The following is a 15,752-nucleotide window of genomic DNA, read 5'->3' as shown; positions in this document are numbered from 1 at the left end:
TTCATCTAATGCTTCTAGTTGTATTTCACCAAAGCCACTGGAAGTACTACTTCTATTACAAAGAAATAACATGAACAAAGATTGGCATCCTAATTAGGTACCTGAAGAAGTGAAATATGCTGAATCGGTTGTGGCTGAGAACTTAATCAAAGGGTAACACTTTGTTAATGGAATTTAATTTAAAAAAAAAGAAGAAGGTAAAAAGTCATCTTCAGGAGCATTCTTAACAAATTAATTCATTTCAGATCATGGAAAAAACCCTGTAGTTCTGGTCTAACTTTGCTGTCTCATGTACATGGATTACACTGAGATCTGTAAATGTGTGTTTGTGCTCAGTCCTACTGAGGACTGTGGCCTCCCCTCAATATAAGTTACAGTAGTGGGATATATAGTAGTTACTGTCTGGTAAAAAAATGAAGTTGCCGCTAAAATTGATAGCATGTATTCTGTCCTTGCCTGCTTATTTGTAGGGAGCGCTATAACACATTGTGTACTTTAGCTGCAAATTGTCCAGGAGAAAGTTAAAACTTATCTGGCACTCTGTTTATTAAGACCTGCTTTATTATCACATTTTGCCTAGGCCACTGTCCAATAAAACTGTACACCCACAGAGTAAGATTAGAGATGAACATTTGCTCCCTCAGCGCTCATGGCCATATGAATATTACTCACATGTGGCTTGTGCATACCTCAGTCCTGCAACAGTAGATTACAATGCTGCAAACCAGCTGAGAGGCAATGTAAACAGTCCTTAAGAGCTGTTTCCTTGCAGACCCAGTACCAAAGGGTACCAGTATCAGTTTCCAGAGAGACCCAGGGGAGGTCCAGAAATGCAGGAGTTCTGATAGTCCATGAGTTGGGGTTTGTGCTCAGTTACAGAAATGAGTGCAAAGACAGAATATGGCCAAAGGCCACTATGTCCTTAGTGGCCAGAGAATCCCCCTGAAGTCAATGGGACCTTTTGACTTCAGACAATCAAAATTTTATCTTTTTAACTTAAATCAAGATAACTTTTATCTCTTGCAGGTTCACTTAGAAATAATACAACATTCTTCATTTTTCACCCTTTTTTTTCTCTCCTAGCTCTAAAACATCCTGCCATAAATCCACCCCACATTTCCAAGTTATCATCCTCCTCTGAAGCACACAAATCAGGGAAAAACCCAGAGCAGAGGGAGTGCTACATAGCAAATGGCCTGTCTCTGAGCTGATGGCAAAATGCAGAGGCTCTGGGATTTACCTCTTTTCCTTTTGAAATTGAAACTAGGGCTCCTAAATTGCTATGATTTTACACAAGTATGCTGTCTTTCATTTGTGGCACCTACAGGAGAGGGGTAAGGGAGACAGTGAGAGATAATGTAGTATAACAAATCAGCTGACAACTGGAAGAGATGCACCATAAAATATTTGGATTAGTGCACAGGCAAATGATATTTTCAGTGTTTAAAAAGAAGTAGAAAATGTCTCTTAATGTTGCAGCGGATTGTTGGACCATCTGTAGAGCTGCAGTCTTGCAGTCCTGGGATGTGCTGATTTCATATTATAGTGTGCTTAGATTTCACTGCAGAATTGCATCTCACTACAGTGACATTTAGGAATAAACTCAACTTATGCTAAATAGACGTTACTGCTTTTAACTGTTAGATGAAATCATGAAGAATATATAGGAGATAGAAAAGCTATGCTGCATTGATACTTGTGGCTGATGGAAGTTTCTTTGTACCAACATGTCTAGTGATCTAGTGAAACACTAAGTATCCCAGATCATGATGCTTCTTTTCTGCACTGATGATTTTCTACCAGGTAGAAATTTCCAGTCTTAGCTTTTTTCTGGTCCTTACACTCTTCAAATAAATTTATGTATATAAGAACAATCTCAACTGCCACTTGCCTGATCTTGAGTGCAACTATGGTCTTTTTTTCCCTCACGAATGAATGTGTGGGAACTTCTTTCATCCTTGGGTTCCTGGAAGTTTCTGTAAGCTCTCCAAGGAGCAGACTTCTTCACAAGCACTCAGAACAAAAGTAATCTATGCAGTTTCTGATTATATGTCAACCAAAATCTAATTCACTTACTGCTTTGGTGTTAATACTTTTTTCAAACTCACTTCTATCCTGTGTAGGGCATTTTTAAGTTAAGATGTAGTTGACTGTACATTTCCAAGTTTGAGTATCATTTTCTCTTTCTTATTTTTCTAATTCTTTCAATCCTGTCACATTATGTCTCAGTCTTCATTGATGCTTTGTGACTTCCTTCAGTTTAGAATTGTCTCTTAACTTAATTAGCCTGCTATGAACCTTCTCTTTCAGATTATTATGAAAATGTTAAATGCTTGCAAAAGAAATCCTAATAATGATCCCTGCTGGGCCTAAAATACTTGCTGCAATTGCATATATATTACTTTAGTATTTATATTTGGCTTGCTATCCAACAGTAAATTTTCTGTAAAATCCAAGTCACAAGTCTTCCTTTCCCTGTCAGTTTGATTCAGTTATAAAAATAATATTTTCTAAGATACTCTATGACATAATTTACACATCATTTACATGCTCTTCTTCACATGTTAATTTTCTAGTTCCACCAAAAAGTAATCTAAATGGTTAGAGCTACTTTGATCTTTAACAGTTCTATGCTTTAATTTGAATGTGAAAGTGTTCTTTTTCACAAACATACATTCATCTACAGAAGACTTTGTAGTGGAAATGGAAATTGTTCAACCTAACAGTTTTGAAATGCAAAATTTTTTACATAGCAACTGTTTTGACATGTAGAATTAGAACGGAATGGCAAGGAAAATATCGCTTATCTTGTATTGCATGCTTACTGGTATCTATCTATTGTGCTAGCAAATAGGTGTAGGAGAAAGACATGCTGACAGATTAAAGTTATATAGGGCTCTGTCACACACACTTGGTATTATTATATTTCTCCAAATGAGTTACATAGGCCTAGATACAACTGCACATTATCTGATCTCCATGAGAAGCAGGATAGGCAATGCCTCCATGCCTCCTATGGAAGAGAGGGTTAAGTGTAACAAAAAGCATTTTCAGATACAGTCACAAATTTCTCATGTAACTGTCAGAGCTTATGATGGAGAGAAATTGTACAAAATCAGGTAGTTCCCCATTAGGCACAGCCCTTAATATTCCACTTCTGTTACAAAAATCCCTCAAAGCATAATGACATCACTCCAAACCTCATAAATACACATACGAGAGCAGAACCGCAACTTGTCATTGAGTGCATTTCCAGTTCAGATCCCTTTACTTTAAAGAGATGTATTTTTGTCCTTAACTCAGAGCATCTTGTTGGACACTTGATACAGATTTGGGTTGGCAGAACACAAAATAGGTGAGGTGACCATCTGGCAGTCACTAGCTGAGTTAAGCAGGCTGTGTCACTGCCTGTCCTGTTCATGGGTGGCATGATCCAGGTGTATTCCATCAGCTGGGAGCATGGGAGACACCCACATCTCAAGGACTCATGCTGCCAAGGACTTGGCAACATCATCCTCTTTCTCCATCATCACTGTACCATCTACACATCTGGGGAGGCAGAAATTATGCAGTGGGAGCTCAAACCATGGGGTGAAATCTGCTTGCCATGTCAAAAGCAAGAATTTGGTCATTTGCAGGCTTTCTCCTCACACAGCAAATCACAGAGGTCAGCTGGTGGGTGGGAAATTCTGAAGTGAGAAGGGAGCTCCAGTTCCTGGTGTCAATGCTTTCTCCCAAGTGTGGTTTTAAATTATGAGGCATTAAAGGCTTATTTTTAGACTTGGTGAAATTAAAAGACTATCTTGTTTAAATATATGTGCATAATATTATCTGCCACTGAGCTGAATATTGCGTTTTCCTCCCTAAATATGTGCCTCCAATCTTGGTCTGTAAAAGTTAATGGAAAGGCTTCCCTGCTTTAACTGCAGTTGAGATTGCCAGCCTGTGATTTCTTAAGGACAAGATGAAATGATTAGCCAGCTGTTATGGAGAAAACAGATTGGTTAAGCATTCACTGCAAGCCAAACTTAAGGGTGCCCTGTAGCTGTGTTTATGTAGGTAGTCAGTAAGACACCTCTGGAGTGTACAGGAGATAACACAGTCCAGCCTCTATAATTATAGATGAAAGTATTGTTTACATGTATTTACATGACATTTCTTCAAAATCCGGCCTGTTTGTGCCCAGTGGCTTGGTGAGCTTACATTTCTAATAAAATTAAAGTAAAGCTGGTTAGCCTTCCCTTTCCCCAGTCCTTCGAAGCCTGCCCTGCTATGTGTATCTTAGGGTGGGCAATAACTCCCTAGGACACATGCCTAATGTGGATTGGAGGAGGTATCACCTGCCTTATATTGTAAGGCACAGCTCTTTTGACCTGCACACATAGACTGAAAAGTGATAGTAAAGCAAAACCTTAATTTTTTTTTCAACTTGCTCAGGATAGGTTAAAAAAAAGTCCTCTTGGTAACCACAAATGACATTCTGTGCATTTGTAATTTAGTTGTAATTTAGCTGTATTAATACATTCATCCCAAGACCACAGTGAACAGTTTTACGCTCTGTGAAGTTAATTTCCATTGCTGCGATATTGTACAAGCAGGAGTTATTTCACTCTCTCTCCTTGAAGGGAGATCTTTACCTGTAAACATTCTGAAGTCCCCTGCTGAAGATCTGTTTGAAAGCCAGTCCCACACCTTTCTCCTTTCAGCTAAATTAACAAGAATTTAGTTTATTCCTCTATGTCTATACTCTTCATAAATGACCACAAGACTTAATGTTGGATATGCAATATATAAATGCATATCACCATCAGACTGATACCTTAAAAAGTCCACTGTGCTTTGGTGCTTTGGTTTTGAAAGCACTTCTCCATGTGATAAGCATTTCTCATTCCTTAACACCCTTCTCTTTATCTCCAAGGTCTGTTCCCTGTGCCAGATCAAGTGTTAACATTACTGAACATGTATTGGTCAATTAGATGCTATTTCAAGGGACACTCCAAACCACATTCAAAATGCAGCGAGCTCACCAATTAAAGCCCATACCTAAGGTGACAGGAGCATCTATGTTTATGTTCCCTTTACAAAGCCACCACCCACCACAGTAAAACAGAAATGATGTTTTTTACTCCTCTGTAATGTTCTCCACTTCTTTTTACAGGCCATGGTTTAATGTTCCTTCTATCAAGGTGACAGTCAAAATTTTACAGGACTGCTGTCTGTAAAATGGCAGCTGTATTTAAGAGAAGCAATATTGCCATCTAGTGAGCATTTAAAAATGCAACATGCACATTTTATGTGCATGCCATCAGGGCACTGTATCTTACCATCATTACCTATTTAAAGATGACAATCAGTATATGTTCGCATTTCAATTCTGTGTCCCTTTCAGCTCACTTAGAACTTCAGCTTGTTTTACAAATGAGCTAAAATTATGCATTGAATGGTATTAAAAACAACCTTATCTATAGCCTACATTTTTTAAGCATCATAATATAGTTCTTTAAAGAGATCAAATTTCTAATCCTTTAAAGTATTTGAAATTACTCCTTTTCTCCAAAGACAAGAATATTTTCTTCCATGACCAAACTTGGCAAAATATGTTCATTCTACTGAGCATCCGAAAAAAGCTGTTAGAAATCAACCATTTGTAGCAGTCAAAATATGTAAAATACCATATCATATATCCCATATATTACCATATATCATGGCAATCTATTCAGGAATAACATTGTGCTGTGAATGTTGTCAGATTACAAATCACACAGGAAGATCAGGGTAGATCCAATGGTGTGGTAAGTGCTGTTGCTGCCAGCTGTAAGACCAGACTTGTGGCCAGTTCCCTGTCATATGCTTTGGACCAGCAATGTCAATAGCAGACAAGATGGCTTTCTGCAAGTAATGCTCAAAAAAAGAAGTCTGGAGAGGTGCCAGAGCACAGAGGGGCTGGGATGTGTGAAAGAAGTATGTTGTCTTCTGGGGTTATGACTCGCACACAGCCCACAAAGCGGGGAACTGCAGACAAGAATCGAGAGGTCAAAGCAGTGATGTTTTAGGAATCACTGTAGTATATGGAAGTGGCACACTATCTGCCAGAATTGCTATGGTTTGAATTAGTGGCTGCTTGTTTCCATCCTCCTCCATGTAACCCCTTCATGGATTTAGTGTCAACTTTCCCACCAGTGTTTCTGTCTGGTGTTTCTGGGCAGTCAGCCCCAATAATTACAAGGTGACTGTACTTTCTGAGAGCTTAACCTGGAGTCCTTGTTATATTTCTTTGTCATCCTGGACGGCACTGGTTGATCATTCCTTAATCCTAAGGCACAAGAAGTTTGGGTTTACAACTTTTTTCTTTCCCAGTATACATGCAGCATCCTGAGTTTGCCTTTCCAAGGCTGTAGTCCAGTTTTTCACACTATGTGCTTTCTGTCTGCTATCTTTCATCACTCACTTCATGCACTTCACTACTTCCCACTTTATTCCTGAGAATAAGGTAATTCTGCTTGTTTTGTGATGCTGTTTCCGTCTTTGTAGGTACTGATGTCTTCCATCAGTCCATTCAGCTTTTGATACTTTATTTCACAGAACAGCAACAATTCCTTTATAAAAGAGTGAAAAAATATGAGAAAGAATTCGAGTGAAATGCACAAGAAAGGAACATAGTTGTGCACAGTGGAAAAATTCAATGTGACAAAACACAGGGCTCAGAGACAAATGCTGAAACTGATTATCAGAATGCAGATTTTATAGTGCAGTAATCTTTGAGGAATGAAAGTCACAAGTAAATGGGAATAGTTAATACAGGATATTAAGGTGTGGAGCCCTGTTCTGTGTTCCTTTTTGACTGCATGCATGGCTTTTCTTTTGATCAGTGATGATTCTGTCATTGTTTATGATAACCAAGTTATTCCACTTTCCGACACTATACAGTAACATCACTTTCATCCAACTCATTTGCCACACTACCAGAAAGTAGAACCATTGTAGAATGTTTTGCCATTACTTTTTAACATGTTTCTGTAGATAGATTGCTTAAAATCATAGAAAGCTAATTTGAGGACTGTGACAGTGAAACATGTGCTAAAAGATATATTAACCTCTCTCAGCTTTTTGCAGGCTATGACAGGGCAAACCCTCACAAACATGCTTTAAAGGCAGTAATATTCTAATTATTATATATATATTTCTCAGTTTAATAGAGAACAATGTCCACTTCAGGTAATGTATGCTTTATTGTAAAAAATAAAACCACCTTCTTGTTTCACAACAGTCTCATTTTAATATAAGGGTTTATTTGTGGAACCTGTGCTAGAAGAAGCTAAGAAACAGCTCATCTCAATAAATTTGTGGTAATTATATTTAGAGTTCATTTGAACTCCAGCTATTTCCTCGGCTAGTGCTTTTTTGCCAGTTAAATGTCTTCTAATTTTTTGCTAAATTGGCTGAGTCCCAGAAGAATTATCACTAACTAGAGACCATTAAGCATTTATAAAAATCCTCTAGGATCTAACAGAATTCTAGCTCCATCCTCTAGTTTCCTTAAGATAAGGACTTCATTCCATTGTATTGTCATTTCTATTAATTTATTAGCATTTTTTAGAAAGGCAAACGAAGCACTGATTTACTTTGAAGGAGAGAGACAAAATAGAGAATTCACACACGTAACTTTTACTCTTTGTGGACTCCATTTGTGATGTTAAACATGCAGTAACTTAAGCATAAAGTAAATGTTATTCCTGAACTAAATTCTAGCACTTCTAGTCTCATATGAGTGTTTTTATGTTTCATACTATCTTCCTAGGCTGCATATTGTGTAGTGTTGCAAATTTATTAAGCAAATAGGGATTATGAAACTAGCTTGTTTTTTAAAGGGAAATACTTTCTTGTGTTATGGCATTGAGAATGCCACAGACAGATGGAAACTGGAATGAGCTTTTTACAACCACTTTCAGGAAAAAATGTTCCTGTTTTTCTAAAAAAAAAAATCAAACTTTTCATCCAGTTCATGTAAAAAAAACCAAGACATATTATTCATGTTTTACAGCAACCACTGAGGTATTTTTACTTTATTAGCTCTGTCACTGTCTCTACAACTGTCAAAGAATTTAGGAATAATCTGAATTCAATGATTCAGTTTTCAAAAATTTTCATTTTGTAGTCATAATATCCTTGAATTAGCATACAAAAAAGTGTTGATCCAATGCTATCTTGGCAAGTTTTTAGGTCCTAGAACAGAGATTATATTTAGAGTGCCTGGCTGGAGTTTTGTTATGTATGCTTACAGCAGCCAGCCAAAGCTGTGATGTTACTGCAGCATTAATTCAAAGTGGATCCCTACAAGAGCTCAACTTAGGATATAGCTGAGATAAGCTCTTAGCTACCCAACTGGATCCTACGGGTAAGTGGCAAATTAAAGATGCATTATTCATTTTAATTGAAGAAGATTATCAGTGTTTTAGAAGGCAAACTTCAAAGTTTTTCAGTTCCCTGTGCAAAAGAAGGGAACACTGAGAAAAACTAGAAGGCCTCCTGAGAAAAGAGACACAAATGAAAGAACTAAGGAGCCTGTAGGAAACAAATGCTGCTGTAGATAAGTTCCACTTAGCAGGCCAAATTCACAACTGGTGAATGTTGTGTGCACTCCATGGATTACATCCGTCCCCACCAGCATTGTACTTGACCTCAAGTTGGATTTTTTCTTCACTATTTTAGTTGGAGATCTCTGAATATTGCAAGAAAGTGCCTGAAAAAGGCAATACTGATTTATCAGCTGATGGTAGATCCCTGTGGGTCTGTGGTATGCCGATTTTGATTGCTGTCTAGGTTGCAGTGTTCAGTTTTCTGTGTGTACTTGTATTTAAGCAATTCCTACTCTACCAATAATGTTTGAGCAATTGGTAGTCTTTGAAAAGTGCCTTTTGAGAGGTAACTCCTGAAATCTAAAATAGGAAACTACAGCAGGAGAAAAAGAAAAAGGAGGGGGCTGGGGCAGGGGGAAGCCTGCCAGAGCAACCAAAACTGGAAACAGAAAGGCCCAAGTCTATGTGCTGTTGTTCTTCTCTTGAAGCATATGCTTTTGGCCTGTTGTTGATGAAATAGGGCTTTTGCAGTCTTTCTGTCTCCCCAGTCCTTCTGTCAGGGCTGTGCAATGATTCTTTAGTTACTCTGCAGCACCACTGAAGTGAAGCAGCAGTCTCAGACACTTGAGCTCCTACAAGTTTTGGAGAAGTGACTACTCAGTAGGCAAAGGAGACGGACAGCTTTAGGGAAAGGAGGAAGCCACAGCCCAGTCCCATGTTCAGCCGCGAAGGCGATGGCTGATGACCAGTGACACTGAGCAGAGTGGTCCCTTGTGCACTCACGTGGTGCCTGTTACCCACCCTGACCAGGGACCAGGGATGTTACCCACCCCAACACCAGGGACAGAAGGGCACTGGGGAGGGGCAGGTGATATTTGATGCATCTGAAGGCATCCAAGTTTGTTGCACTAACTTCTCTGCATAGCTTACTTCACTGGGCAATCCTCACAGAATCAAGTCTCTTGATTCTGTCTTCTGTTTTAGGTAGGCTAGGACAAATGTAAAAACCATTTCTTTTCCTGAAACAGCATGGATCTCTCGTGGTCCTCTTCAGCTTCATGATGTACAATTTTCAGTTTTTTCTGAACATCTCCTACTATACATTGAACTTTTCTATATTTTTAACTGCTGCATTGTAAATTCCAATTAAATAATCCACCCATTGGTCTGGCACCTCTCAAGGCCTCACCAGGCCCTGCTACAGGAAGGGCAGCATGCCCTGTGCTGCATGGATTGGGGACCAGCCTGACCTCTCAGGTGTCTGCTCTCCAGCCATGCCAAAAAAAACATCTGGATTTCCTTGTCCTCTAAGAACAGATGAGGCTGTACAGCTAGAATAGTGGGCCATAATAGAAAGTCAGTCAGAGACGTGCAGGACAGTAATGGAAATGTAAGTGGACACCCCATGATGTATTTTGTTTGAGTGTTTCTGTTTTTTGCAACTGTTGGTTACAATTATTGACAATTTCCTTGATTGAGTATGTTGTTTCTGGTTTATCTCTCTGGAAGCAAATACTTCTTTCTAGATTTTTTTTCAATGAAGCAGAGCATTTTTAGAAAAATTGTTTGCTTTTCAAGAAAAAATGTTAAGCTACCAATACTAAGAAAACCTAAAATATAGAATGAAGCTGCCTAATACAAATGCTTCCCATCCCAGTGTATACCAGAGTTTGGATACTAGGAACATTATTTTCTGTGGACCGTGCTTCCCAGACAGAGTAAATCTGCTCGGAAATGCTGTGATTTTTATGTATCAAGTGATCCAGATAGGAGATTTAGCTCTAATGTAATAAACCCAGTATCTGGGCAAAAGGGGAGGAGTAAAGCACCTCGTCTACATTTGTGTTTACCTATGTGGCAGATAGATAAGCTTTACAAATCCTGCCATTTGCAGGCTGGTGGTGTACTGTCATCCTGGCTCAGGGATTCTTTTCATTAGAAATACTAATTTTCACTCAATAGTTGGAGCAGTTGGTCCTTAGAAAATAAGATGTTGCAGACTTTGATTCTCACACCCGTGTGGCCAGAATAATCTCTTTTGCTTTCCCTTTCATATAGCAAACCTGCTGTAACTTATGTAAAATGGGAGCTGACCATATTTCAAGTAGAAATGCAGCTCACATTGAAGTCACAAGAACAGAGTTGTCTTTTATAGTTCCTGGAGTTCATCCAAACAGGATTTCTAGTTGTGTACATGCAGTTACCCAGTGATAGGGGACCCTTGAAATCTATGGCCCAAGATTTTTGAAAACAAAATCTACTGAAAGTCAAGACTTGATATGTGAAGTAATTGCAGTGGACTCCTCTAGCCTGGAGAACACAGCTATTTATTAGATTATAACCCCTGCTGGGTACCTCCACAGGCTTTGGACCTCTGCATCAGGACAGTATCTCTCTTCCTGTTGTGTGTAGATATTCTCTTGTTTTCCCCATTGTCCATTTTTTCTGATTCTATTAGAGAACTAACCCGTTGAACTTGGTGGTCAGCTTATTTCAGAGCTGCCAGGTCTCCCAGAAATTCATATCTTTTGGGTACAGCACTGTACCTGCGATAGGACATGTTTACATCAGATGTCATTTATATTGTTGCCAGTGGTTTAGGAATGCCATTCTCCTTGGGATTTGCCAAGATGTGCACTGACTCCAACTTCAAAAAGTTGGAGTGGATTAGCAAAAAGATGCTAAAATCTGAAAATGTCAGGGTCAAAAACAAATGCTATGTTCTGTGGAACTCTTTAAGAGTGACATTCTTTGTTCTGCCTGTGTTGGATCTTCTGTTCCTGGACCATCTGAGAAGCCAAGACAGGTGTATACTTCTTTTACTTTTTACATCATGTCAGCTCTGCCAACCAGCTGTAGGCTATATTTGCATAAAGCTCCTTCCAGGGACTCCAGCAGGGAGTGCAAGCAAGCAGCCTCCTCTGCTGAATGAGCAGTTCCCTTCTCCTCAGAGACCCCGTGTACCCTTTCCGTCACACACTCAGCCTCGCCTAGCCTGTGGCACAAGGGTTTCAAGTCTGTCTTGCACCTGATTCCTCTTTGGATGTCAGCAGTCAGAGCTGCTGCTTGCTGCGATTGCCCCAGGCCTTTGCACATCTAAATGGGTTTTAATGTCAGCTCAGCATGAGCATAAGTGTGTAAGGAAAAGATGCGTGGGGTAAAACACAGGATGCCATCCCTAGAAAGCTCTGCAGAGCTTCTCAGCTCTTCATTCCTCAGGTAAATACATAAATGCTAGGAAGAGGAGGGAAGCTGAGGAGCTTTGCAGCCATGTAGAACTGTTAATGGAATATATTTTGAAGTCAGTGAAATCAAAAGGTCTTGTTTTCAGAATGTTGACATCAGGTCACTTTATCTGATTAGAAATCTGTCTACGCAGTAATATGGAATTATGTGAGACATTTATTGTAAGAGAGATGCCCATTTATGTTCAAGATTTTTATTATAAAATGCAATACCTTTTTATTATAAAATGCAACACCTCAAAGGTTAAGACTTCCATCTAACCTTCTATAAAAGAACAGTGGGTAGATCACTCTGTTAATATGCATCCTTAGTTATCTATAGGCTGGAGTCAAGTCTTCCATTAGGAATCCTAAAGATAGTGTTGACCTGTAAAAGGACACCTGCACAAATTCAATTAAGCAGGTTTTATTTTTCCTATGCAAACCTACAACATTTTATCTTCAGCACCTTTCTACTGAGTCTCAGTTTATTAACTGTGAGTAGGACAGGCATCTGTCCTTCAAATAGCTCTCCTCTAGCAGTTTTTACAGGGACATGCACTTCTGCATTCTTTTTTCAGCTTCACTTCTTGCTGGTGTTTCTAAGTTCAGTCAGTTCAGGCCAAAGAAGCAGATTTATTTTGGAACTCCAGACTCCAGATCCCTACACTCTACGCAAACTGTTGAGGATCTGAACAAGTGAGCAATGGTATACCTAGGTCTTTCTATTTCCCATGCTCAGGTTTGGCTAATGCATTTTCAATGTCCTTTTCTCTTTTTTGACAAATGTTTTCTGTGCAATGCTGGTTCTACTGCAAGTGCTTCAGCTTACTTCTGTGGCTTCAACTTTGTTCCTTTGTTTGGCTTAAGTAAAGTTTCCAGGCTGAAGCAATGAGTTTCATTAGATGTGTAGGACCCAAAGTTGCAAAATAGGAAATCATCAGTTTTCAGTAACATGTTTTATCACAACATTTCAACTCCTAATGCTAATGAATTCTTGCTGGAAGCTTTTGTGAATTTTTTTAATCCACTCAAGTGGCTTTAAGGGCAAAGGTTTGCTTTAAGATACTTGTCTAAGAAGTTTACTCATAGTTTCAGTGGGTTTCCAGGGCAACATTGAATGCTTTCCTTTCTGCTTGTATCCTGCATTCCATGTTGTGAAGTAGTTTCTAAGGCTGCAATTTCAGGACAGCTTTAAGGTAGCTTAGTGCTGTGTGTGAGATTTATGTCCTCCATCTTTCCTTCTAGACCCCAGGATACTAGTTTTAGCTTTTATCCCTTGCTAAAACCATGTTCTTGCTCATCAAATTCAATCAGAAAATGATCCTGCTTAAAATTAACTTGAGAAAAAAGAGATCTGTTTACTCTTCTTTAGTGAGTCACACAGTGTTCAATGTAATGCAAATGTTCATGGCAAGTTCAAGCTGTCAGTCAATTTGAGAGACCTGGCAGCTCTCAAACATGCTGACCACTGAGTTCAGCAGATTAGTTCTTTTAGTAAAACTAGAAAGAAATGGACTATGAGGAAAGAAAGCAAACACCTACACACAGCAGGAGGGGAGATACTGCCTTCATGCAGAGGTTGTGGCCTAAAGCCTGAAGGGGTAACCTGCTGGGTTGGTAATCAACAGCAGTGTTTCTTCTCTTCTCCAGGCTAGAAGAGTCCACCAGTTACTGCATAGGTTTGGGGCAGACAAAAGCAATTGGGTAAACAGGGTCTCCAAGTGAAATTTATTTAAACATATTAAATCACTTCCAGAATGAGGATTCTGTATAGTTTCACAAAAGTCATTGTTATTTTCATCTACAGATCCACTGTTTATCAAGACTATTTGGCTTTGGGTTGAATACTGAAACATTTTGCAATAATCAACTTCCAAATTAAAAACAAATGAGAAAGGTAGCATTGAAAAGAAAAGATTAATTTTCTTAAAGTGCATTTTCCAACACCTTCATTGTTTTCAACATTTTGCTGTTGCAGATCACTGTTCACTGTTTCATGCAAGCTATTTTTATTCTCTTTTTCACAGATCGAATTGCACAGAATATCATTAAGTCTCATTTGGAGACATGTCAATATACAATGGAGGAATTACATCAGCTAGCGTGGCAGACCCACACATATGAAGAAATAAAGATTTACCAGAGCAAGGTACAACCCTGTAATATGCGTTATCTTCTGCTTGAAATTGTTAACAGAGTAATTTATTTGGCAAGACTACACTGATGAGTTTTGTACAGGTCAAAATACACTTTTCACTATCTTTGGGGAACTGGTTACTGAGAGCAAAGCAGTGACACTTCATAAAAAGAAGCAGCAGCTTTCCAGCATATTGGGCTCTTTGTAATGTTAAAGCTTAGATATGGTCATAGAATCCAGTTTTCTGTGCTTGTTGTTACAGATCTAAACCTCATGCACAAATTCTGTTAACTTCAATGTGATTATTATTGGATCCTCTGTTGTAAGGATTTTAAGAAAATTAGCCAACATAAACTTCAATTCCTTGTAATTTTGAAAACACATCTGTTTTTTAAGTGAATTACAAACACCTGTCACTTACAACAGTAGATAATAACAAGCTGAAAGTACTCCTTAAATTGAAGCTTTTTAATATTGGGTAGAAAAATGATCTCATTACACTACATTTTTTTCTATTCCTGCAATTCTCAGGTCAAGTTCAGTCTATTTTCCCCATCACGTCCCCAGATGTAGTAGAGTCAGCAGAAACCTCTGTGCCTCTTGCACTGGCTTCATTGGTGAGGGGTCTGCAGTCAAACTTCAGTTGGCACATTAGCTGGTCATGTAAGACACAGGAGAGACTCCAGCTTGTTCTCTGAAATCTGAGAGGCTATGCAGTATTTGCAGTAATAAAAACACACCACAGTTTGCAGAGCTGTGGCATGAAACCAAGAACATCCATTTATATTTACACACATGTATGTGCAAGGAAAATGATTATCAGGAACTCCAAATTTTTTTGTAATCTGTGTTCAGATACTTCAATTATATATTTTAAGTTTCTAACTAGGAAAAATAGTCTGTTGAATAAATTAATAGCATTGCACCACTTCTTGCCTAAGAGTGCTGTGGAATGTGTACATTTTTTGTGCCACTATTTGTCTGTCCTGCACAAAAGCCAACATTAGAACCACATCTTAACGGTGTGCACTGCATTCTGCTCCTTTGAGGAGGCAATGCCAGAGTTCAGATGAGTAATGGCAATGGGGCAATGGCTTGTGAAAACAGCCTTCTAATGATAAGTGTTGGCTACCTAGACAAGAAGAGGGGCTGCTAGCTCTGCCTGGGTATGGGGTGGAGTGTGGGGAGTGCTGCTGTCTGCAAGGCCACCTGAATTACTTGATGCACTGATGTACCCGCTTGCTCACCACTTTGCTTTTCTGTGTGTGTTTTCCTGGAAGACGAGAGAAGCTCTGTGGCAGCAGTGTGCCATTCAGATCACCCATGCTATCCAGTATGTGGTGGAGTTTGCAAAGCGCATAACAGGCTTCATGGAGCTCTGCCAGAATGACCAAATTCTCCTTCTTAAGTCAGGTGGGTAAACACCAGAGGCTTGAGACTAGTTTAGCACCCAGCACCCTAGAAATGCATTAACCTTGCTGTATTTTTCCACCTTAATAATGTTACTGCCGTATGATCTTCCCTCTACAGTCAGTTGTGGTTATTAAGTACACACACACACACAGACACACAGACACAACACACAGACACACACACACAAAACCATTGCAAAAACTGCAGTCTTCAACATGACATGTGGTGGAAGGAGCCTGAAAATTGAGCTGGTTGAATCAGTGATCTGCCACCCTGTAAAATGCCCACTTGTCATTAACGAAACGAAGGCAAGCTCACTGGGGTCTGCCTCTGTGGTCATCTTTAATCTTTTTAATGAGACTACAGAAATGTACTACAGCCAGTGCACAGGAGGGAAAA

At 39.1% G+C, this 15,752-nt stretch overlaps 1 protein-coding gene across 1 annotated transcript in view; it reads left to right on the top strand.

The window, feature by feature from the left end:
* Nucleotides 1–15,752, top strand: part of RORB (RAR related orphan receptor B) — a 128,588-nt gene that overhangs the window by 104,674 nt on the left and 8,162 nt on the right. The window contains exons 5-6 of the mRNA XM_066569351.1: nt 13,831–13,952; nt 15,221–15,353. Of these exons, the coding sequence (XP_066425448.1) occupies nt 13,831–13,952; nt 15,221–15,353 (255 nt within the window). The remainder of the gene's footprint in view (nt 1–13,830; nt 13,953–15,220; nt 15,354–15,752) is intronic.

The sequence above is a fragment of the Molothrus aeneus genome, chromosome Z, assembly GCF_037042795.1.
Source record: "Molothrus aeneus isolate 106 chromosome Z, BPBGC_Maene_1.0, whole genome shotgun sequence".
NCBI lineage: Eukaryota > Metazoa > Chordata > Aves > Passeriformes > Icteridae > Molothrus > Molothrus aeneus.
Note: the sequence above shows the minus strand (reverse complement) of the source record. Positions and strands in the feature narration are given on the sequence as shown.